The 23,524-nt window shown below is 37.6% G+C and overlaps 1 protein-coding gene across 4 annotated transcripts in view; it reads left to right on the forward strand.

Annotated features, from left to right (window-relative positions):
* LOC110609358 (zinc finger CCCH domain-containing protein 16) overlaps window positions 1–22,716 on the forward strand; it is a 29,400-nt gene extending 6,684 nt beyond the window's left edge. For 2 of the 4 annotated variants that reach the window (XM_021748884.2, XM_043952517.1), the window contains exons 3-12: window positions 38–230; window positions 446–540; window positions 673–768; window positions 1,269–1,362; window positions 5,124–5,341; window positions 5,500–5,589; window positions 5,737–5,843; window positions 6,013–6,121; window positions 6,832–6,904; window positions 7,094–7,171. In XM_021748884.2, the coding sequence (XP_021604576.1) occupies window positions 38–230; window positions 446–540; window positions 673–768; window positions 1,269–1,362; window positions 5,124–5,341; window positions 5,500–5,589; window positions 5,737–5,843; window positions 6,013–6,121; window positions 6,832–6,904; window positions 7,094–7,135 (1,117 nt within the window). In that variant the 3' untranslated portion in view covers window positions 7,136–7,171. Of the gene's footprint in view, window positions 1–37; window positions 231–445; window positions 541–672; window positions 769–1,268; window positions 1,363–5,123; window positions 5,342–5,499; window positions 5,590–5,736; window positions 5,844–6,012; window positions 6,122–6,831; window positions 6,905–7,093; window positions 7,172–22,326 lie in introns of those variants that run through there. The other 2 variants (XM_021748886.2, XM_021748885.2) reach the window with 2 other exon arrangements.
* Window positions 22,717–23,524: the final 808 nt, after the last annotated feature.

Consider the following 23,524-nt stretch of genomic DNA (forward strand, 5'->3'; position numbering starts at 1 on the left):
TGGGTGCTTTTGGTTGCTTGGATTTTACCTTTTGCAGTTGCCAATACGGTGAAAGGTGCAAATTTCTTCACGTCGCTCCACAACAGCAGCAAAAACCTAATAATAATGCCTTTGGATTGGGCTCACAGCAGCTGCAGCACCAGCAGCAGAATCGGTTTTCTAATCCATTTGGATTTGGGGTTCAATCTAAGTCCCCGAATGATTTTGCAAATAAGCAGCAACAATTCAAGGTTGTTTTCTCTTCCTCATTTCATTTGCTGTGGATGTGTTTCTCTCAATAGAAGAGTTCATTAAATTAAATGCCCAATTCCTCCTTTTTTTTTACCATATGGTAGGTACCTGACCACTAAGTTGTTAGCCCGCTGGCAGCATTTTCGTTGTATCTGTTGATTAAATAAAACACTTGCCATGATATTTTAATGTCCGTTACTTGCTTATGGACTAGCCTTTTGAAAATAAATGGACTCGTTTCTCACCCATACCAAATGGTGGTACACTGCCTCGACAGCCAGATAATCAACCTCAGGCAGTGAATCATAAGTGAGTACTTGTTCTTTACTAGTTTGATTTCTTCTGAATGTTGCTCTATGGAATACAGATGCTAATGGTTTCTTTATTTTTTCTAAGTAGTTTACTATTATTTTGATGAATTGGGTTGTCATATATGTGAAGTTGCACGGATCCTGACTCTTGCAAACGTCTGATTGTTGAAGATTTTGAGAATGAGAAACCACTCTGGAAGCTTACATGCTATGGTCACTCGAAAAAGTATGTTCTTCACTGCATATCTCTGGCATGTATATACTTTTGACAACTACATCACTCAGGCACTTTGAGATATCCAGGATGTAAATCCTGCATTACACGCACATACATACATGTGTATACATATATATATATAGATCCAGGAGGTAAATCCTGCATTACATGTATACACACACACGCGCGCACACACACACACACACACACACACACACACACACACACACACACACACATATTTATATGACTATCCTTCTGTCTCTTTTGGGGGGGATTGCACTGTTGACCATTTTTTAAAATTATTTTGTTAGTGCACTGGATTGGTTCATTTATTTATTTTTTTGTGCAGTGGTATATACATATATATGTGTGTGTGTATATATATATGGATAGATAGATAGATAGATACGTTTCTGTTTCTTTATGGGGGGTTGCGCTGTTGACCAATTTTTAAAATTATTTTGTAAGTGCACTGGATTGATTGATTGATTTATTTTTTTGTGTAGTGGTCCTTGTGACATTGTTGGGGATGTTAGTTATGAAGAATTGCGGGCTGCTGCATATGACGATTCTAAGCGTGGAATGAGCTTGCAGTCAATTGTAAGAAAATGTAGACAACTGATTTGTCATTCAACTTCTATTCTTAAATTTTGACGCTTCTATTATATTTGTGTTGCTGTCAATGTTTTGCTTTATATTTCTGCTTGCAATTTGTTCTCAAATTTATTGCTTGTGGGGAAGTTACTGAGTTCTATGAATTATGTAGATATTAAAGAATGAACTATTTAGTTATGAAAAATTAAATAATTAGAAATGAAGAATTGTTTCAAAAGATTAGGTTCTAAGCTAATTACTATTTAATTTATGGAAAATTAATTTCGATATTATTTATTTTTCTTATATTTGAACTTGCCAAAGCTTAAACTGATGCAGCATAGCTAACTAACACTCACACACCCTTGCAAGAAAGAATAGGTTTGAGAGAAATTCTCTACTCTAATGTTTGTTGAAGTGAAAAAAATTGTTGTAACACAAGATATTATGGTATTTATGGAGTTTTAGTTTCCCTAATTAGGATAGGAATAAAAGTCTGTAATTTAGGAAGATAACTTCTAATAAAATAAGAATAAATTAATCCTAACTAATATAGGATTTACAAGTTAGCTTCCTAAATAAAATAAAAGGCTCTTAAAACTAATATAGAATTATAGAAAAACTAAAATATGAACAAATAACATAGGAATAAAAAAGAAGAAATCCTAGTCAAAATAGTAGAGCAACTGCTGCCTTTCTGAGTTGAGCATGCCTCTAGGTGCAGCCTGTTTTTGGGCACTTTTGGTTCCACTTTCCTTCATTGTTTGCTTGGCATGCTACTGGTCCCAATTCTCCATGAATTGGTCACTTAATTCCTGCACATCAGTCTCCTCCATTTGAGAAAAACTCAATCTTAGTTGAAGTCATTAGTAGAATACAAAGGCTCATCCATGGAATAAAAAGGATATAAATCAGCCACATTGAAGATTCTTTAGATTTTCAGACTTTTCCACAAATCAACAATATAGCCATAGTTATTGATCTTGTGAACAATTGCATAAGGGCATACTTTTTTGGTTTTAGCTTGATGATTTGAGATCCAGAGAAATAGGGTTTTTACAATGGGCTCTGTAAAACTAGAAAAAGCCTAAACATAGAGAGGAGTATTTCTCCTTTTATATGTTTCCTTTTGTCTGCTAGTGACGTGCCAACAGAAGAGTATCATTAGACCACCTGTCCCTGCTACGCTGATACGGACGTACGAGGGAATCAGATCTCTGCCCCATGCGTAACGGCCTCTGATTCTCTCTGTGCGCGTGTAGGCGGGTCTACGAGGCGGATGGATGAATCCTTCTTCGGGTTCCGGGCTGGGCCGGAGGATAGGAACAAAGCTGGGCCCAAATGGGATCGGCCCGAGGTGCAGTGAAGACGAGGTCGGCCTGGAGGAGAAAGCCAGATGAAGCCCGGTTGTGAGGCTGAGCGGACTGGACCCAGTTTGCGTGAGTGGCTTGAGGATTTCTAAGTAATGGGCTATTTTCATGGGCCTGGCCCTAGACTGGGGTGAGGTGAGCCCAGAGGTCATCAATTGCCCCTTTACCTTCTCGGCAGTTATTACCCCAACTGTCGAGGGGGAAAATCCCTAGAATCATTATGACCGCGCCTGTTTGTATTCAGCTTGCCCTTTCATCTTATCGTGACTTGTAGCTTTAACTCTTCTCTGTCTTTTTTTCTATTTTTAGCTTTCCTCTGCTCTTTGTGCACACTGTTATCTTCACTTTCCTGCTTTTATCTTCCCGGTATGCTTTCTTTCCTTTCTGGTGAATAGCCTTTAAGGATTCTGATGCAACCCTATTTCTCTGGATCTCAGATCATCATAGCTTATTATAAGTGACCATAGGAAACCTCTCATGCCTTGGCCACATCCTTACCTTGTCTCTAACTTCAAATACTTGTTTTCTTTTACGCTTATCAACATCATCTTATACTTTTGTTAGCCTTTTAAAGCTTTGATTTTATTTCTTGATGCACCTCAACTATTTGTTCAACCATGTGTTCGACACTTCGGCTTCACATTCTTTCCTTTCACTTTTGGCAAGTTCACCAAATCAAGTGCATTTTGAGGCATTTCAGTATAGACTACTGAAAATGGTGATCTTCCCATAGCAAAATGGATGATATTATTGGAGGTAAATTCAGCTTGTGGTAAAGCAACATCCCATTGCTTTGGCTTATCCCTACAAATGCTTCTAATCAAGTTTCCCAGTGTGTGATTAACCACATCGGTTTGGCCATCACTTAGTGGGTAGGTAGTGCTTCTGAAATTCAAGAAGAGTCAAATAATTTCCACTAATTCCTCCAAATTGATGGATTTTGGTACCCATGCAAGCATACTACTTAGAACAATTTGGCAATATGAACTAGATCGAAAGTTTCCTACAAGGAATGAAGTGTGCCATTCTGGACAATCTTTCAACAACTACAAACACACAATCTACTCCTCTTTGTTTTCTTAGTAAGCTAACATGAAATCCATAAACAAATATTGCCAAATATTTTCAGGAGTAGGCAAAGGTAGGTACAAACCAGTATTTTGGGATTGTCTCTTGGATTTTTGGCAAGCATAACACTTCATGACAAACCTTGGAGTGAAGAATTCTTATAAACAGCCAATAAATACAAAAGGTTTTAATCAAGGAGATAATAGAAATGCTACTCTCTCCCAAAAGCAAAAGCTAGGAACTATCTCAAAATACAGACAACGAAAGGCATGGATCATCCTAAGCCGTACCGTTATTTAAAGCCTCCCTCTCACATGTTACTCGTGCTCCAGAAATTGATTAAGGACTTCCCTTTGGCTATCGGTCTGTTGGTGGTATGAAGAACTAAACTTAAATAGACTGAAATAATTATAACAAAGAATGCTCAAGAGGGTCACAATCATTGACAATGGTTTTGGGAATTCCATGTAATTTAATGATTTCCTTGCTGAATAGTTCAACAATTGTCTTACCAGAAAACAAATGTTTCAATGGAAGGAAATGACCATATTTGCAGAATCTTCTTAATGCACATGGCAGCGCGTGGCACCATCGAATGGTGGGAGGCGCTTCTAAAGACGAAGGTGGTTTACTACATTTATCTCTGGACACCTATGGACAGAGAGCAGAAACTCTTTCTACCGAGAAACTGAAGGACAAGCAGTAAAACAGCTTTACTAGGCCAACCAGGGTCTGATACCATGTAGAAATAGGAAAGAAGAGAATTGAAGAATAAAATTGCTTGATTACTCTCTCAAGCAATGAGGTTTATTTATGCATTGGAAATAAATCAATTATGTGTTGCAGTCAATTTCTACAACCCATCAATCAATCCCATAATTTATGCTATGACAGTTAGCAGTTAGACAGAAAACCAGCATTCTAACATATAGATATAATACTCTCTAATGCTTGGTTGACTTGATATTATGAGTATATCAGTTTAATAAAATTTGACATTTATTGGAAGTATGGAACAAAATTCAAATTTATGTGAAAATGAGTTGTACAAGTGCTTGAGTTACTGGTAGGTTTCGGTAGTAATTCTAAAGGCTAGAGAAAGTAGATGAATGGATTTTTATGGTACAAAATTTGTTTTTCATGAAAGCTTCCTTGCAACATTGTGTGAAAGAATCTGGGAATTGGTATGGTTTTTCTGGATGTGCCCTAAGTAGAAGTAGAACATTTCCGTGTTTCTATCTCTTTACTCTGTGTTATTGTGTTTATATACATGATTGCAAGTGGAGATATTGCTGCTTTTGTTCAATTTTTGAAGCACCCTTATGCCAGGTTGAGAGAGAGAGAAATTCACTTAATTCCAAGTTGACCGAGTTTGAGAACTTGCTTCGTAATCCTTATATAGCACCTCCAAAGTCTGCTCCTAGCCCAAGTCCATTCCCTGGACTCACTTCAAATGCAATCTCAACTACTGGTGAAAAGAATGTGCCCCCTGCAGTGTCCAGTTTCAGTCAACTGGGTGCATCACTTAATATAGGGTCCACAACAAGGCATGCATCTTTACTATCATTCAAGTTTCGTTCTTTCACATCATTTAATTTCTTGTTCTGTTATTTCTTTTTGGCTTTTCTAAGGCTGGCCCCTAGGCTTTAAAAGTGTGAGACTTCTAATCCTGTTTAGCAAGTTTTCCTTCATCTCTTTTTCTCAGGCCTTCTACAACATTAAATAATGCCTTTGGGCAACCAAATCTCCTTCCAAATTCTAGCCAGACTTCCAATGCATTTGGATTTGGAGCAAGGCAAGGATATTTCTAGCATTCGAATTTTTGTTTGATTATATTCTGGAAAGCGATAGTTTCCACAAATCATTAAATTCATCATTAAATCCGTAAGTGTTGTTTCTGTGCTTGTCTTATGCTTTTGATAACTTGTGGAATTTTTGTCAGACCCTCTGCATCATCAAGTAATGCTTTTGGGCAACCAGATATTATCTCTCATTCAAGCCAAACCTCGCGTGCATTTGGGACAAACAGTTTTGCACCTGCAAATGCTGGTATAATTTTGAAGGTTTTGTTATTTGCATTACTTCTGTGCATGTATATATGGTGTCTATAATCATAAGTATAGGTTCAATCAGCAGTTAACTTCCTATCAGGCATCTATAAATCTCTTACCTGCAAATGTGATTGGCAATCAAAGTAATCCATTTTCTCCTTAAGCAGTTTCAACAGAAATGGCTAATTCGTCTAGCGCTCTGCCTACTATCATTTCTGATGCACCTAAGTCAGCTTCTAATGCTGGTGGGCCAGTAACTAATCATATTCAGTCAGTGTAAGTATACAGGGAAGCTTTCTATAATCCAGTTGGCGCAAATTGCTGTCTTATGTTGAGTCAGGAAATTATAAGTGTACGATAATATGGGTTTGTAGTTCCAAAATATTTAATTTATAAGTTGATGAAAGGTAGGTAGTTGAGATGTTTGGTAATAAGTAGCTTATATAAGTATGTTTATTATTAACATTATTAAAAATGACATTAGATAAAGCATGTGGTGCAATTAAATTAGGAAATGTAATAAGGGACTTGGTCGAACTAGCTTCTAAACGTACTGCTTATAATACCAAAATGAAAAGTTGGTTACCCTTACATTTTTTTTTTGGCTTAAAAGCCCAAAAAGAGTTGCAAAAAACAGGTTATCTATTTTTTTTTTTCAAATTAGTTTGACTAGGTCATAAGTTAAGATAAATACTCTCTTAACTTGCGGCTGCTGTTTTTCAAAGATATGGTCAGCAAAATGCCTAATTTTTCCTAATAGCTTCACACGGAGCAAATCTTACCATCCCCTCTCAATTTGTTCTTATAATTGTCATGATTCTCATTTGTCTTGACATTTTATGATCTTTTTGTGATGATCAATTTGATAACACCAACAGATGTGCCAAATAGTCCTTTAGATAGTTTGAAAAATGAGTAAAAAGTAATCTTATGTATAGTAGTATAATCTTTTGATTAATTTTGGTCTTTTTCTTCCAATCTGACAGAAATGGCATGCAAAAAGGAATTGTTTCAAGGGATGCAAGTATTTGGTTAAAAGAAAACTGGATCCCTGGAGAGGTAAATGCTTTTTCGTAAAACATCACTTGCATTTGTTTTCACTCTTAACAAGGGATTCAATTTTTTTGCACCGAAGAAGTTTGTAATGAATTTTTAATTCTATTTCAATTGAATTGACCTAAATTCTTATAATCAAGTTCTACAATCAAGTCTAATTAGGATCCTAAAGATCTGAATTCTCTTAATTAGGAACATGCTATGTTGGTCAACACTCTTCAAGTTGCTGTATAAATATCACACATGCCTAACTTGCAAATCAAGGTGTGATAAGTTTTGTTGCTGAGCCATTTGGTAAATACATCAACGAGCTAGCTGTTTATCGGAAGTCATATGATCTAATATCAAGAAATCATTTATTAACTTCTTTTTAATGAAGTGTCGATCAATCACTATTTTTTTCATTCGGTTATATTGGACCGGACTGTGAGTTATACTGATGGCAATTTTGTTGTCACTGTACAAGAGGAGTTCACAAACATCGTGTGTCATCGCTCTATATTCCGCCTTAGTACTTGATCAAGCAACAACACTTTACTTTTTGCTTTTCCAAGTGATAAGCTTTTCTTCCACAAGTGCGTAGTAACCACTAGTCGACCTTCTATCATCAAGGGATTCAACACAATCTGCATCTAAAGATGCGTGTATGCGGAGATAACTGTGTTTGGAGAATATGAGACCTTTTTCAGGAGCAGACTTTAAATATCGCATTTGAGGATCATGCATAAACTGACTAACTAAGCTAACTGCATATACTATATCTGGCTTGTAGCTTGTGATTGTTCTCAATGGGAGTTTTTATTGGTTTGCAGCTTAACATATCAGTTTCTTTTAAAAGTTTCAAAATGTATTTTCTCTGAGAAATAAAGATTTCCTTTTTTGACTTGGCAACTTCGATTCCTAGGAAATATTGAAGTTTTTCTAGATCTTTAATTTCGAACTCTTGAGGCAAAAGTTTTTTCAGCCGAGTCATCTCTTCAGAGTCGCCTCTATCATTACTATGTCATCAATATAGATTATGAGAAGAGTAATCTACCTTTGTGATGTCTATTTATGTCTAATAAATAGGGTATAATCAGTATTGCTCTGTTGATAGTCAAAGGAAATCACAACTGTGCTGATCAAAATAAACTTTGAGTGACCACTTCAATGCATACAAAGCCTTTTTTAGCTTGTACACCTTTTTTTGTGTTTTTTCATCAGTAAGTCCAGGAGGGATTTCTATATACACTTTCTCCTTCAAGTCTTCATGAAGGCATGCATTTTTCACATCTCCGCATAGGTTTGAGTGTATCTCTTGGCAATTAGTCTAGCCTTAAATCTTTCAATTGATCCTACTTTGTGTTTCACAAGCCAACTAGTTTTTTTTCTAGGTGGAAGAGACATCAACTTTTAGGTATCATTTTTAGTCAAGACTTTCATTTCTTCGATCATTGCTCCCTTCTAATTAGAATTTTTGAGGACTTCCTTTCAATCCTATGGGATAGACATAGAGGAAATAGATAAAGTAAAGGCTCAGACAAAGAACCGTAAGAGAGAAAGTTAGAAATAGAGTACTTTGTATAAGACCTAATTCTTTTTCTTTGAGCAATTAATTTATTTATATCATCAATGGGCTCAGGGTTTAGGGATGCTCACCAGATGGATAAGAGGAAGATCTATAACATTGAGTAGTCTGCACAATGGTTTTTTCTGCTTCTGTTGTATATCTTTTTGAGTATCTCTTTAAATTTGGTTTATCCAAATGCCCAATTATCTCTTCTTGAGATGCAGTTTTAGCTGTAACTTATCTCATTAATCATCTCTCTCGTTCTTCTCCCCCTACAAAAATGATGGGGTAGTACTGAAGTAAGGCTCAGTATCTCTGCACGCAACATCCATACTGACAAAATATTTTTTAGATGGAGGGTGGTAACACAGTGTACTCAACAAATACACATTTAAGAACTCTCAGATCGAGCTTCTTACCTGTCCTAATATGAACAAAACATGTGCATCCAAACACTTTTGGTGGAACAATATAAGCATTTTTTCCTTGTAGCATCTCTAAAAGGCTTTTAAAGGCAAGAGTTTTGAGAGGCATTCTATTAATGAGATAAGTTGCGATTAAGACTGCATCTCTCCAATAAGTTTTTGGAAGGTTCATGGTAAAAAGGAGAGATCGGGCTATTTTCAACAGATGTCTATTTTTTCTTTCAGTAACACCATTTTGAGCACTAGTGTAAAGACCATGGTTTCAAATCGCGGTCGCGGGTAACGGAAACAGGCATGTAACGGTTATAACGTAACGGTAACGGCCTGTCGCGGCGCAAATTTTTTAGAAAATTTGTAAAGTCTATGAAATTAAAATATATTGAAAGATATAACGAAAATTAAGTTATACAACTTATAAACAAGTACAAATATATTGAATAAACATAAAATACATAAATTTTAAACATTATATGTAGTAACTTACCTCAATTACCACCAGAATGAGCGTCTAGCAGGTTCTTGAGTAGATCCACCACCTTCATCTTGTGATTGAGAGCTTTGATCTTGATGATATTGATAGTATTGTGATGGATCAAAGCTGAAGAATGAATCCATACCAAATTGATCACTAGGATTGGACTGGGTTTGAGTGTGGGAGAATGATTGCTCTGACAAAGATAAATCAGAATACGATGGAGGAGGCTGATATGGATATGGATTTGAGTAATCCCATTGAAAATTTCCTCTATATCCATAATCACTAGTAGAGGTTGCTTCCATTGAAGATTCACTTGCACCATAAGTCCCATATCCATAATTATTTGCATCCATAGAACACTCTCCATGTGCAACACCTTTTCCCTTATCACTGCTACCACCAGAACCACGGGATCTGTGATATGTATGTTGCAAAGTTGGAGCTGGAGCTGGAGCTGGAGATGGAGATGGACTATGCCTCTGATATGAAGAGGGATCATCATGTGATTGTAATGAACTAGTAGCTCCACGACCTTCACCTCTTCCACCCTGACCACTACCACCATCATCATCACTGGAACTAGATAGTATAAAAGAATCTTCAGGTTCAGCATCACCACTGCCTCCAATGTTATGTCCATGAGCAAATTGAATGTCTATATAATTTAATCTCCATTAGCAAATTGACTATTAGCAAATTGACTAAAAGTCTTAATTGTTCAGCAACTTTTACTGCTGATTCTGTTTTAGTGCAAGACTGGAGTATTGGGAGAATGATTGGAATAGGATCTGAGTCACAAGGATTATTCCACCTCTCCACCTCTCGAGTTGCTTTTGTTTCTACCACTTTCGCTGAACTTATTCATAACTGCTTGGGACATCCTAGTCTTCTCAAATTGTAGAAAATCGTCCTTAGTCTTCCTTCTTTGTCTTCTTTAGCATGTGAGTCATGTCAACTTGAGAAACAAACTCTGACTTCATTTCCCAAGCGAGTCAATAACATGGCCACTTTGATATTTGACATTGTTCATTCAGATATTTGGGGTCCAAGTTGTGTCAGTACAACTTTGGGATTTCAGTATTTTGTTACTTTTGATGATTATTCTCGTTGCACTTGGCTTTTTTAAATGAAGAATCGCTCTGAGTTATTCTCCATTTTTCAAAAATTTTGTGCTGAAATACATAATCAATTTGGTGTTCGCATTAAGGTTTTGCATAGTGATAATGCACGAGAATATCTTTCTTCCCCTTTTTCTCATTTCTTGTCTACTTGGGGTATTATTCACCAAACTTCTTGTGCCTATACTCCTCAACAAAATGGTGTTGCCGAGCAAAAAAATCGGCATTTGATTGAAACCGCCTGCACCTTATACACCATAATGTTTCACTGCGCTTTTTGGGATGAGGCGGTCCTTACTACCTGCTACTTGATCAACCGTATGCCTTCCTCTGTTTTGCAGCATTAGAGTTCTCATTCGGTTTTCTTTCCTAACCAGTCCTCCAACTAGTTGTCTCTGCGAGTTTTTGGATGTATATGTTTTGTTCATGATCATACTGCTGGTAAAAACAAACTCCAACCCAAACCAATTAAATGTGTCTTTCCTGTCTATTCTTGGCTTCAAAAAGGTTACAAATACTATGATTCTACTACTAACAGATATTGATGTCACATTTTTTCAAACCTCCCCTTACTTTTCTTTTAGTCCAACGCACAACACCTTTGTTCCTAGAATTTTGCCTATTCCTGCAACTCTTATCTCTCCTTGGCCTCACGTCAGTCCATCTCCCACTCCTACACCACCTCTTCAGGTCTACACACGTCGACCTTATCCATCTGCTACTCACAATGATACTTCTCTCCCTGATACAGGTACTTCTAATGACTCACCTTTAGTTCCATCATCACCTATTTGGGTTATGCCTTCAGTAGCAACAACTATTCCTCCTCTTGCTCTCCGAAAAGGTATTCGCTCCTCTCGAAATCCTCATCCTATTTATAATTTCGTGAGTTACCATTGTTTGTCGCCTTCCTATTATACTTTTGTTTCTACCATGTTTGTTGTTTCTATACCCAAGACAGTTAGAGAAGCATTGGATCATCGTGGTTGGTGTAATGTAATGGTTGAGGAGATGACTGCTCTTCATAATAATGGAACTTGGGAATTGGTCTCTTAACCACCTGGCAAGTCTATTATTGGTTGTCGATAGATTTACACAGTTAAGGTGGGACCTGATAGCAAAATTGCTCGCTTTATAGCTAAAATTTACACAGATTTTTGGGCTTGATTACCGTGATACTTTCTCTCCAGTTGCCAAAATAGCTTTTGTTCGCCTCATGTCACTGGCTACAATTAATCACTGGGCCCTTCATCAATTGGACATTAAAAATGTCTTTCTTCATGATGAGCTCGCCGAAGAAGTCTATGTGGAGCAACCTCCAGGGTTTGTTGATAAGGGGAGTCAGGTTTAGTATGTCGTCTTCGACGCCCCTTGTATGGTCTAAAACAGTCTCCAAGAGCATGGTTTGGACGATTCAGCACTGTAGTACAACAGGTTGGAATGTCTCGAAGTAATTCTGATCATTCCGTATTTTTTCGTCATAATGGTGATAGATGCATCTACTTGGTAGTCTATTTTGATGATATTGTCATTACAGGAAATGATCATGATGAAATCTCTCAGCTCAAGCAACATTTGTTCAGTCATTTTCAAACTAAAGACCTGGGAAAATTAAAGTATTTCTTGATGATTGAGGTGGCACAATCTAAAACAGTTATTTGCAATTTCTCAACGAAAATATGTTTTGGACATATTGGAAGAAACAAACATGTTAGACTGTAGACATGTGGACACTTCTATGGATCCAAATGTCAAACTGGTTCCTGAACAGGAGGAGCCACTTAAAGGTCCTGCTAGATACAAAAGATTAGTTGGCAAGCTCAATGATCTTACTGTCACTCGACTAGATATCTCCTTTGCTGTAAGTGTGGTTAGTCAATTTCTTCAAACCCCATACAGTAGTCATTGGGATGCAGTCATTCGCATTCTTAGATATATAAAAGGAGCTCCAGGACAGGGACTACTCTATGAGGATAGGGGTCACTCACAAATTGTTGGCTACTCTGATGCAGATTGGATAGGTCCTCCTTTAGATAGACGATCTACTTCATGATATTATATTATGATTGGAGGGAATATTATATCTTGGAACAGTAAAAAACAGGGTGTTGTGGCAAGATCAAGTGCAGAAGCAGAATATTGAGTTATGACTTTAGTAACATGCGAACTTATTTGGTTGAAGTAATTCCTTCAAGAATTGAAATATAGGGATACTGGCCAAAGGAAGCTGATATGCGATAATCAAGCTGTCCTTCAAGAATTGAAATATAGGGATACTAGTCAAAGGAAGCTGATATGTGATAATCAAGCTTCCCTTCATATTACATCAAATCCAATTTTCCATGAGAGGACGAAGCATATAGAGGTGGATTACTAATTTATTAGGCAAAAGATTGACTTAGCATGCATTTCTACTAGCTTTGTCACCTCGAATGATCAACTAGCTGATATTTTCATAAAATCTCTTCGAGGTTCACGAATTGAGTATATTTGTAACAAGCTTGGGGCATATGACATGTACGTTCCAGCTTGAGGGAGAGTGATGAGATTTTTTTTGTAAATAGCCTAGATTTGTAGTGATAATTAGGGATATGATTATGTGATATGATTGAGATATGATTAGACGATAATTAGGGAATTAATTTATTTTCTAATTTAGTATGTACTCTTGCAAGTAATATATATATATATCCCAATTGATTTGAGAGGAATAATAAAGTATTTTCTCTTTTGAATCTTCTGTAATGGCATTTCAGTCTCATAATCAGAATGCTATGGGAAGGGGAAAGGAAAAAGTTCAAAGCATTATACCTACTGCAACAAAGGGGGACACACCAAAGATACTTGCTAGTTCCTTTATGGTAAATCCCCTCGCCGTATTAGTCGTCCCTCACACAATCATTTGGCTCAAATTAGAGGAGATGGCATTCTACCTTACTCAATGTAAAGGATAGTGCACCAAACTCTGTTACCTTGATTGGAGTTGATTATGAGGACCATCTTTAATACCAAACATCAATACACCAGTCATCCTCATCATTTGCCGCTTAATTTGGCAAGTCATTTGCTTATTTGACATAGTCTTCATTTATTGAGATATGAAGAGGCTTGACATATGATCTGTAGCACCAGAATCAATAATCCATTTGGAGGATGATGAAGACACAAGACATGTAGTAGAGTTATCTAACTCAACAATTGCAGTGATAGAGGAGTTGGATGATTTTAGAGATGACTGTTATTGAGTAAATTGTGCATACTCATCTGCAGATATCAAAACTCCCTGATCTAAAGAGGTCTCAACTGCCATATGCGCCACTTGTGCATTGATTCTTATTCTGTAGTTTCTGACATGTCTTCTTAGTATGTACAGGTTCACGACAGTAATAACAAATAATTCCTCCTGAGTCAGAAGTAGGACCAGTTTCTCCATAACACTGAGATCCTTTACCATCATTAAAAACCTCCCTTTTGCCCACCTCTGTTATTCTGTCTGCTACTGTCATTGCGGCTAACAAGCGCACAGTGGGGTGTGAAGGAATTGGAGACTTTGTACGGAACACCCTAGTGAACACATTATGCAACGATGATATTTCAGAATCAGAAAGAATAAAAAATTTAGCTGTCTCAAACTCTATAGCGAGACCTGCAGGAAAGCTCATAACAGTCATTTGCTCTCGTTGAGCTTGTTGAGTTTTCACATATGTACTAAAAGGTATCAATTCATTAAGTTCTTCGTAAACTCTTAAAATCCATAAAATAGGATGTCAAAGTTCTATCATTTTTCTCAGTTCGGTAAAACGCCTTACACACAACATAAATACGGAAAATATTCTCTTTGCCAGAATATAGAAATTCCAAATACTCTATGAATAGAATTTCGAATCTACAAAAATAATCGAGCATCATCCCTCATCCAGTCTCTACGAGTTTCATAAGTTGGAGGATCCTTGGTAAGATGATCGTCCATTCTAATACTTCGTAAATAAATACGGATAGTTTTACTCCAATCCAAAAAATTAGATCCATTCAATTTGTGTTTCGTGATTTTAGTCATCACAGGAATCATATTAGTTACGGTGGTTTTAACTTCAGCCATAAGGACAAGCAATCCAAAGCAATAAACACAGAATCAGAAGTGAACAATATCTGAATATGAATAGCACCGAAAATATCTCCACCCAACACCCGAACAGCAAATGGAACCACAGATTTGACGAGGGGATGGTGTGGCTACTCCGGCGATGGTGACCGGAGCAGTGACGCGTGGAACAACGACGGGTTGTTGTCGCGGAGCGTGAGGCCCACTAGCCGGCCGAACGTCCGTCGGTTCTCCAAGGAAGCTTCGCGGCGCTTCGGCGTCCTTCCTAAGGGGGCGGTGAGTTCCAAATACTATCTTATATGGGTAACCCAAATGAACAGAGCCCTAGAATGGTAATATTTGTTGTATATTACAACAGATATTATAACCTCTTTATACATGAGACACTGTATCTAAACAGGAAGGAGCGGTGAGTTCCAAATACTATCTTATATGGGTAACCCAAATGAACAGAGCCCTAGAATGGTAATATTTGTTATATATTACAACAGATATTATAACCTCTTTATACATGAGACACTGTATCTAAACAGGAAGGAAAATTAAATTTATAATCATGCAATTCTTAAAATTAAGCAATTGACACATCTATCAATATTTACTTTCTATATTAACATATTTATTTTCTATAATCTATAACAGGTATTAATAGCAATGTTACGACCAAAAAGAAATATGAGTTTTGCTTGAAGCCATAGCTAAGAAATTCATAGTGTGCTTGATGAGTTCTAAAAGCAATCTTATGCATTTCTAGTAGATCCATCCTAATTTTGAGGTATTAGCTCTCAAATCAATCTTGGAAAATATTGTGGTCCATGAAGCACATTCAAAAGATCATCGATAATGGGGTTGGGGAACTTTTCCTTATGGTCAGGTCATTTAACATATTTATTTTCTATAATCTATAACAGGTATTAATAGCAATGTTACGACCAAAAAGAAATATGAGTTTTGCTTGAAGCCATAGCTAAGAAATTCATAGTGTGCTTGATGAGTTCTAAAAGCAATCTTATGCATTTCTAGTAGATCCATCCTAATTTTGAGGTATTAGCTCTCAAATCAATCTTGGAAAATATTGTGGTCCATGAAGCACATTCAAAAGATCATCGATAATGGGGTTGGGGAACTTTTCCTTATGGTCAGGTCATTTAACAATGCAAAACCTCCAACATCTTTCTTTTTAACAAGACAGACTGGAGATGCACAAGGACTAACCCCATATCCCGACATATTAGCCACCGGTTTCTCAGTTTTGTCTTTTTGAAAATGTGGATACCTCTAAGGCCTTCTGTTGATAGGCTAACTCGTACATACTCAAGGAATTGAGTGATTGTGGGGTGTCACGGTTTCAGATTTCAGCCATCGCCTGGAACCGTGCGGCACTTGACTTGAACACCTTCAAGCCAAGTCAGCCTTAAGAATCACCCGATACCCTGTGAACATGAGTACCCTGATTAGTAAAGGTTATTTAAGCGAATAGCGAAGCCAACAGGCAGCATTCCATTAGAAGCCTCACAGTAGGCACAAAAGATAAGAATTGAACATGAGAATTCATGAACAGGCTACTTATTTTATTATAGGGGCAAAATAGTAATTATACATTATCATTGATGCAATCGTTACAATAATTCTCACCTCCCTTGTAGACAGGGGGGACGGTCTACAAGGAGTGAAGGTACAGCTTGGATCTCCGTAGGCCTACGGTAGCCAACTGGGCCCAGCCCCAGCCCCAGCTGGTGGCCAACTAGTCACTCCCCCCTAAAGAGCCTTAAGAACAACTTGGCCTATGGCAGGAGGAGACATCAACATGTCTCATATGACACCCCCCCTAAAACAAATACATGGAAAGGAATTACAACAAACTGTCTCGGCCATTATCTTCCTACTAATTTCTACTATTTTATCCTAATATTGCTTTCTAGGAATTCCAATGTTGGAAAATTACAGTTTTGGTCCCTGAAAACTCTATGACCCTGACACTCCCCCACTTAAACGGTCGACGTCCTCGTCGACTGAGGTTGTTGGGGTTCTTCAATCTTTGAGTCCGACATTCTTCGGCTTGCTGTGTGATTTGATCCCAGTCCTGCTCAATTAAATTGTTGGACAGCCTTAATCCTTAGTATCTCCTCCCAATTGATCTCTGTGGACTACTACTTCTTAATGATGATGAGACTACAAAAGCTTTATCTTCTGATGGTAAATGTTCTGCCCTTGATTCCTTAGACTACTGCAAATGGGGCTAGAAATTATTGCTCTCCTCCTCTGCACGAACTTATTGTCTGAAGTCATTGATCACTGGTTCTCCTCCTCTGCACGAACTTATTGTTTGAAGTCACTGATCACTGGTGCTTTTCTCCTTAACTTGTCTCGCCATTACTTGTCTTTAATTGTCGACCTTATTCTTTGCCTCAAAGCACGATCCTATGGTGCAACAAATCTATCAACCTGCATACACTCATGCCATATGACATCATGATTAACCTGTAATAATCTCATAAGAAAGGTTAGTACTAACCATGTCAGAATCAAATACGAACTAGTATAGCAAGTGATATAGAATACAATCCATTATAAATTAATAGGTGTGACCACAGCACTTGTCCACTAAAACTTGAACTGTCTTTACCCATCCGCTTGACATAACACAACGTTATTCCACCTGTAGTGAAGCTCGGCGAATCCTCCTAAGGAACTGGTGTCCCTATTGTCAAAAGAGTTCGCTCAACACTCTCTTTCTCCTTTTGTACGTCTTATGTTCCTCCCATTCATAAGCTCTGGTATTATGTACACTTTATCTCCTTTTCCTCTCCCTAAGAATGTAGTCTACGCAAATGCCTACAAAACGTCTTCCATTGCACACACAAAATATCCACGACCACTGAAAAGGGGCATTTTCTTGTTGAACCCTATAAGCCACAAAAATCTACTCAAAACAACTATTAAGATTGACTATACATGAACCAATTAATACCATCATCATGACTTGACACTAAGAAATTACTAGAAGATACTCCCTTTCTTATACTGCTTTCATCATAGCTCACAATACCGATTCGCCTCACCAACTTGCCTCGAGCAACCTGTGCTTCTCGACCCATCTCGATCCACCCCCACATTGATGCACTTGTGATAACTTTTATTTCATCATGAGGTCTCTTACCTGCTCAACAACAGAGGTAGGACTATATTTGTCCTTTTTAATTACACCTTATTATCCAATCCCTTTTAAGGAAGTTACATCCTATATGTTCCCAATATTTGTTAGCACCAACTTGTCAAGTCCCACATCATGAGGAACCTGACTCAATAATCCACAAAATATTTCAGAATAAGTGAATAACTATATAAAGTAAGGTAAGGAACAATATCAGGAAACACAAAAACATTATACTCATCTGATGTGAGAGGGTTCCTTCTCGTTAAATTCCTTTATCTTGTACTGAATGATCATTAAGGATCTCCATCTTCTCATCATTACCTTGAGCACCACACTCCTTTGACCAGTTCAACGGTCCTCACTTCCGTCAGTTTTTGCTTATCCTCCTTCTTCCTTTTGTCGTAGGATGAGTGAATTATTTGCTTTCCCAACCTTGTTGCTCCCAACGGTACTTGATGCCACTCTTGCCCAACGTAACCATACATTCCTATGGGTTGTCCTATCAAAATGTTTACTTACCTCAAAGAGAATGAATATGTGCTTCAACAATCATAGTTGGTTGGCACTTCTCAGACATTATCCCATACTCTGGTACTTGTTGTTTTCTTTTCATCCCCTCTGGACTCCCATCTATTATTTTTTTTTTTCGACTCATTTTCATCCTCGCAAAACTTATCTGGTGCTCTTTTTATATTCTTGTAAAGGATCTGTTTTTGAGAGATAAGGCAACTACCACCTTTGATCTATCACCATCTTATCCATACCAGTATTTCATATGAGTTTCCCAAGAACTTTTCTTCTGCACTAACAACGCCGCACCACATAGCAAGAGTTGTAGGAGCAATAGCTTGCTCCCTGGTTACGCACCAGGACCAAGTAATTTATAAAAGAATATCATAACAGTTGATAACCACAGTACTCCTTTCTCACAACTTACTCCATTTATTATTATTATTATATATTTTTTTTTTCCACTTATGCACGGCTAGACAATACTTCATTGAATGCTACTTTTCGTTGAGTTTACCCTTGCTCCATTTCATGCTTGGATAGCCACTAGTTTCCTCTTCACTACTCTCGACTACCCCTCCTTTATCAAGGACTAATTTTTGGTTGAAAAATAGAGATAATTTGTGTCATTCTGGGAGACGCCACATCAAATAACGTCCTAGGTTCACTAAAAAAAATTTATGAAGTTCATCTTGCTTTTTGATGTCCTCGATTAAGCGAGTTTGTCAAAGGACATGCTCAACTTAATCCCTGCACTCAAGTTGTCTGCTTAGTCTTTATTTCCTCATATCATCCACTTCAGTTTTATTCGTGATTCTCACAATTGTGTAAACAGTGTAGGAATCTTGTATCTGTGCACGCGTTGTAGCATCAACTCCGCTATACTTGACACTGAGCAACAATACGTTGTTTTATACTAGCTTCGATTCTCATTTCTTCTCTTAGAATCCTCAAGAAGACTTTGAAGATCTTCTCCTCCATTCTATGTCCCTTATTTAACACAACACTCACAGAATATTTCCATCATGCTTGATCCCTTCACGCGAACAATACTACCTTAGGCGGGGAGGAATAAGAAAGTACAAACAACCTAGAGTTGACAACTCTATGATTTATACCTAATGTTCCCTCCCCCTTTACTCACCATGTCCCTCAAGACCTTCGACACATTTCCACACTAGCAACTTGTAAAATCATATGGCTTTCTTCATAGAGAGCACTTCATACTGCTTAGTTATGCCACTTCCATGTGCTCTTGTTTACCACCTTTCAGACCGCTCCCCCACTTATTGCTTTGGCCCATCCTCTTAGGCAACTATCAATCAGATATCAGAGTTGAATATTCCTTCAATTCCTTGGTAATAGAACCAACTCAATATTGGTTGCCCTTTACTCTACACCATAATCCTCCAGGTTCTGACCTTCTTCAGGAAGGTTTTAAGCTCAGTCATATCTCATGAATTGCTGTCACACTCTGCTTACTCTATTAAAATCAAGTGCCACGTCCTCTTGTGCCATCCATAGATGCTGAAAAGTTACTTTATGTACTTTCCTTATGAACACCTTGTTGGAGTTTACCAACTCTCTTGAATAGCAAATGTTACATTCTTGTAGTAAAACTGGGGCTTATCATTTCATATCCCCCTTTTCATGTATAGAGTGAACACTCTCTATTCATGGGACTTTACCCTTTCATTTTTAGAATAGATTTAGCTTTATAGCTTGATCCCACAAACGTTGTTCTTTATATGTCTGCACAGTCACCAATCCCAATAATATTAATGCAAAAGTTCATATTGAAGAGAAAATTATTTACCTCCATTCCACAACAAGGACTGAAGTTTTGGGATTCCACCCATGCCTACTTCATAGGCAATAGCTCATGATTCACGCCATTGATAATTGTTCCTCTGGATCACTTCTGAAGTATTGGTCATAGTCTTTTCTATGTCATATTTAATATTATCGCACCATACCTGCAAGTAAAACAAAATACATGAGAGGTCACTGCCTCAATTTTGTCTTAGAAGGCCTCTTGCCTCTAATTTTGTCTCAGGAGGCCTCTTGCCTCAATTTTGTCTCAGGAGGCCTCTTGCCTCAATTCTATCTCGGGAGGCCTCTTGCCTCAATTCCGTCTCAGGAGGCCTCTTGCCTCCATTTTGAGTGGAATGGTTTCAGGATTCTCAGATGGCCTCAAGCTCTATTGGCTCATCCTCCCCCTTATCACTATACCCTGAGGTCATTACTCCCTCTCCAAGGGTCACAAAAGGGAGTATGTAGCACCTAGTCACTACCCTTTCTCTAGAAGACATTTCCAATGGAGTGTGTAGTACTAGGTCACTACCTCTCTCCCAATGGTGTCCCCAGTGGAGCGTGCAGCACCTCTAGTTAATATGGCCAGTCTAGCCAGAATCAATCTCCAATGCCTTCCCCTCTTGGGTGGCATAGACATCCAACCAGGTAGCACCGTTCTCACCCTTCTCTCAAGGGCCTTCGTGTGTGTGCTAAATTTTGTCATTGCTTTATATTGCTCGCAGATCTTTCTTGCTCTGATACCAATTGTCACGGTTTCAGATTTCAGCCATCGCCTGGAACCGTGCGGCACTTGACTTGAACACCTTCAAGCCAAGTCAGCCTTAAGAATCACCCGATACCCTGTGAACATGAGTACCCTGATTAGTAAAGGTTATTTAAGCGAATAGCGAAGCCAACAGGCAGCATTCCATTAGAAGCCTCACAGTAGGCACAAAAGATAAGAATTGAACATGAGAATTCATGAACAGGCTACTTATTTTATTATAGGGGCAAAATAGTAATTATACATTATCATTGATGCAATCGTTACAATAATTCTCACCTCCCTTGTAGACAGGGGGGACGGTCTACAAGGAGTGAAGGTACAGCTTGGATCTCCGTAGGCCTACGGTAGCCAACTGGGCCCAGCCCCAGCTGGTGGCCAACTAGTCACTCCCCCCTAAAGAGCCTTAAGAACAACTTGGCCTATGGCAGGAGGAGACATCAACATGTCTCATATGACACCCCCCTAAAACAAATACATGGAAAGGAATTACAACAAACTGTCTCGGCCATTATCTTCCTACTAATTTCTACTATTTTATCCTAATATTGCTTTCTAGGAATTCCAATGTTGGAAAATTACAGTTTTGGTCCCTGAAAACTCTATGACCCTGACATGGGGCCTAAAAGGGGGCAAGAGTTTTCATTCCTCACTTCTTCAACAGAGTGCATTTGGTCATTAATAGCCCTATGAATTTTTAATTGCCGTACTTGCTCCTTTATGAACCTGAGCAGTAACATCCTGCATGTTAGTTGCTTGAATGCAAAAGACTGGAGTTAGAAAAGCGTCCCCATGCTTATACCAACTGCTGGGAATCCATGCGGTGCAGCAGATTGGGTTGCAATCCCAGTTCCCCTTTTCCTTGTAATGTGATCAAAGTTCCATTCTTTTGAAAACTGATGCTGGAAATCAAATAGAATGGGCTCAATGTAGATGAATTCACCCCAGGTTCTTAGCTACGGTTGGGTTCATGAAGTGAACCAAATCATAATTGCTAAAACGTTTGCACATGCAATTCTAATAATGCTAAGATTTGCATCAAATTAGAGTAGCGAAAAGCCTATTTTGACCCTTGAAGTACAAGCCAATAGTCACATAAGCTTTTTGAACTTTTTCTTTTAGGTCAAACAAGCCCTTTAACAATTAATAGAGATCAAATAAGACCTTTAAATTGTAATAATATATCAAATATAACCTTGGAGGGACATGTAAACTCATCAATTTCTAAAAGAAATTAATAAAAACTTTAAAATCTGTAAAATATATCAAACAAACATTTACTTCTAATTTATGTCTATTTTTTTTTTCCATATTTTACTTTGTTACTCTGTGACCAACATTTTTCAACAACACACGCAGACAGGGAAACCCTAATATTCTCTCATTGACTCATAGAGGAAGCTTCATATTTTGATAGATACTGGAAGTATTCATAATTTTTTGGTTTTTAGCAATGATCTCTGGACCTTAGTAATTCTATGATAACAATCACTTTCTTATGCTAGCAGATCCCTGAAGAGGCACCTCCGGATCAATATATTTAACAAGGTGCATTCCCTTTTCTGATATGTATTGTATATCATCAGTATAGCTGATGAGCTATGAAGTACAACAACTTGGGAGTTTATGGTTTAATCACTGCATACTGGGAATGAGGCTCTACATATAGAGGTAGCAAGTGTCCTGGAACAGAGTTGGTTGCTGCTTTAGTCGATTTGAACCATTTAAAGAGTATTTGGGACTTATGAAATTAAATTAATTATTTGTTTAGGCAATTGGGTATTGCTCATATTAAGCCACAGTTTACTGAGTGCTTCTGAGATGAATTTTGCTGTCCTAATTCGAACGACTAAAATTAATTATCCATGGCCATCCAATAATACGCCAACTTCTTGTAACTGGTTTTCCAACTAATGGATGTGATTATGTGTGAGCCTTTGGTCGGTTCAGTTTGATTCGAATCAAACCGAATAAACTGAAAATTAAAATTTTAATATTTATAAAAATTGAAATTTTAATATTTATGAAAATTAAATTGAATTGAAATTGAATTGGTATTATTTAATTTGGTTTGATTAATTTTAATTTTTAATAAATTTTTTATTTTTTATATTTTATTTTTAATATTTTAATATTTAATTAAAATATTTTAACTGTTATTGAAATGCTGTGGTAGAGGGTGGTGGGCAGGAGTTCAGTTTTAATGAATAGTCAATGAAATAAAATATCTAAAATAAATATATATTTAAAAAAATTTATAAGAAGTTAATAAAATATTATAATTAAATTATTATTTATTTATTTTTTATTAATTAAAATATATTAATAATGGCTTATTTTTAATATTTATTGATGATCGCGAGATTCCTTGGTCCGAATCAGAGACGAGGCCCACGACATCGGTCCATTACTCAGATATCTTTGAGCCCTTAGTATGAATAAGGTCTGGTTCATTCAAATGGTAAGGCCGGGCTCTCTCTCCTGACGCGCCTCAACTGGGATGACCCATTCTCCAGCTCCGTAGGGGAGTCCCTCTTCGGCCCAATTTTGTTCCCTTCACCCGGCCCAGCCTGGCCGGCCCAACCGGGAATCCAGAGTAAAACCCATCCGTTCATCTTGCAGACCCGTCTAACCGTGTCCAGGGAGAATCAGAGGCCGTTACGCATGGGGCAGAGATTTGATTCCCACATACGTCCGTATCAGCGT

This window comes from Manihot esculenta, chromosome 2 (assembly GCF_001659605.2).
Source record: "Manihot esculenta cultivar AM560-2 chromosome 2, M.esculenta_v8, whole genome shotgun sequence".
Lineage (NCBI taxonomy): Eukaryota > Viridiplantae > Streptophyta > Magnoliopsida > Malpighiales > Euphorbiaceae > Manihot > Manihot esculenta.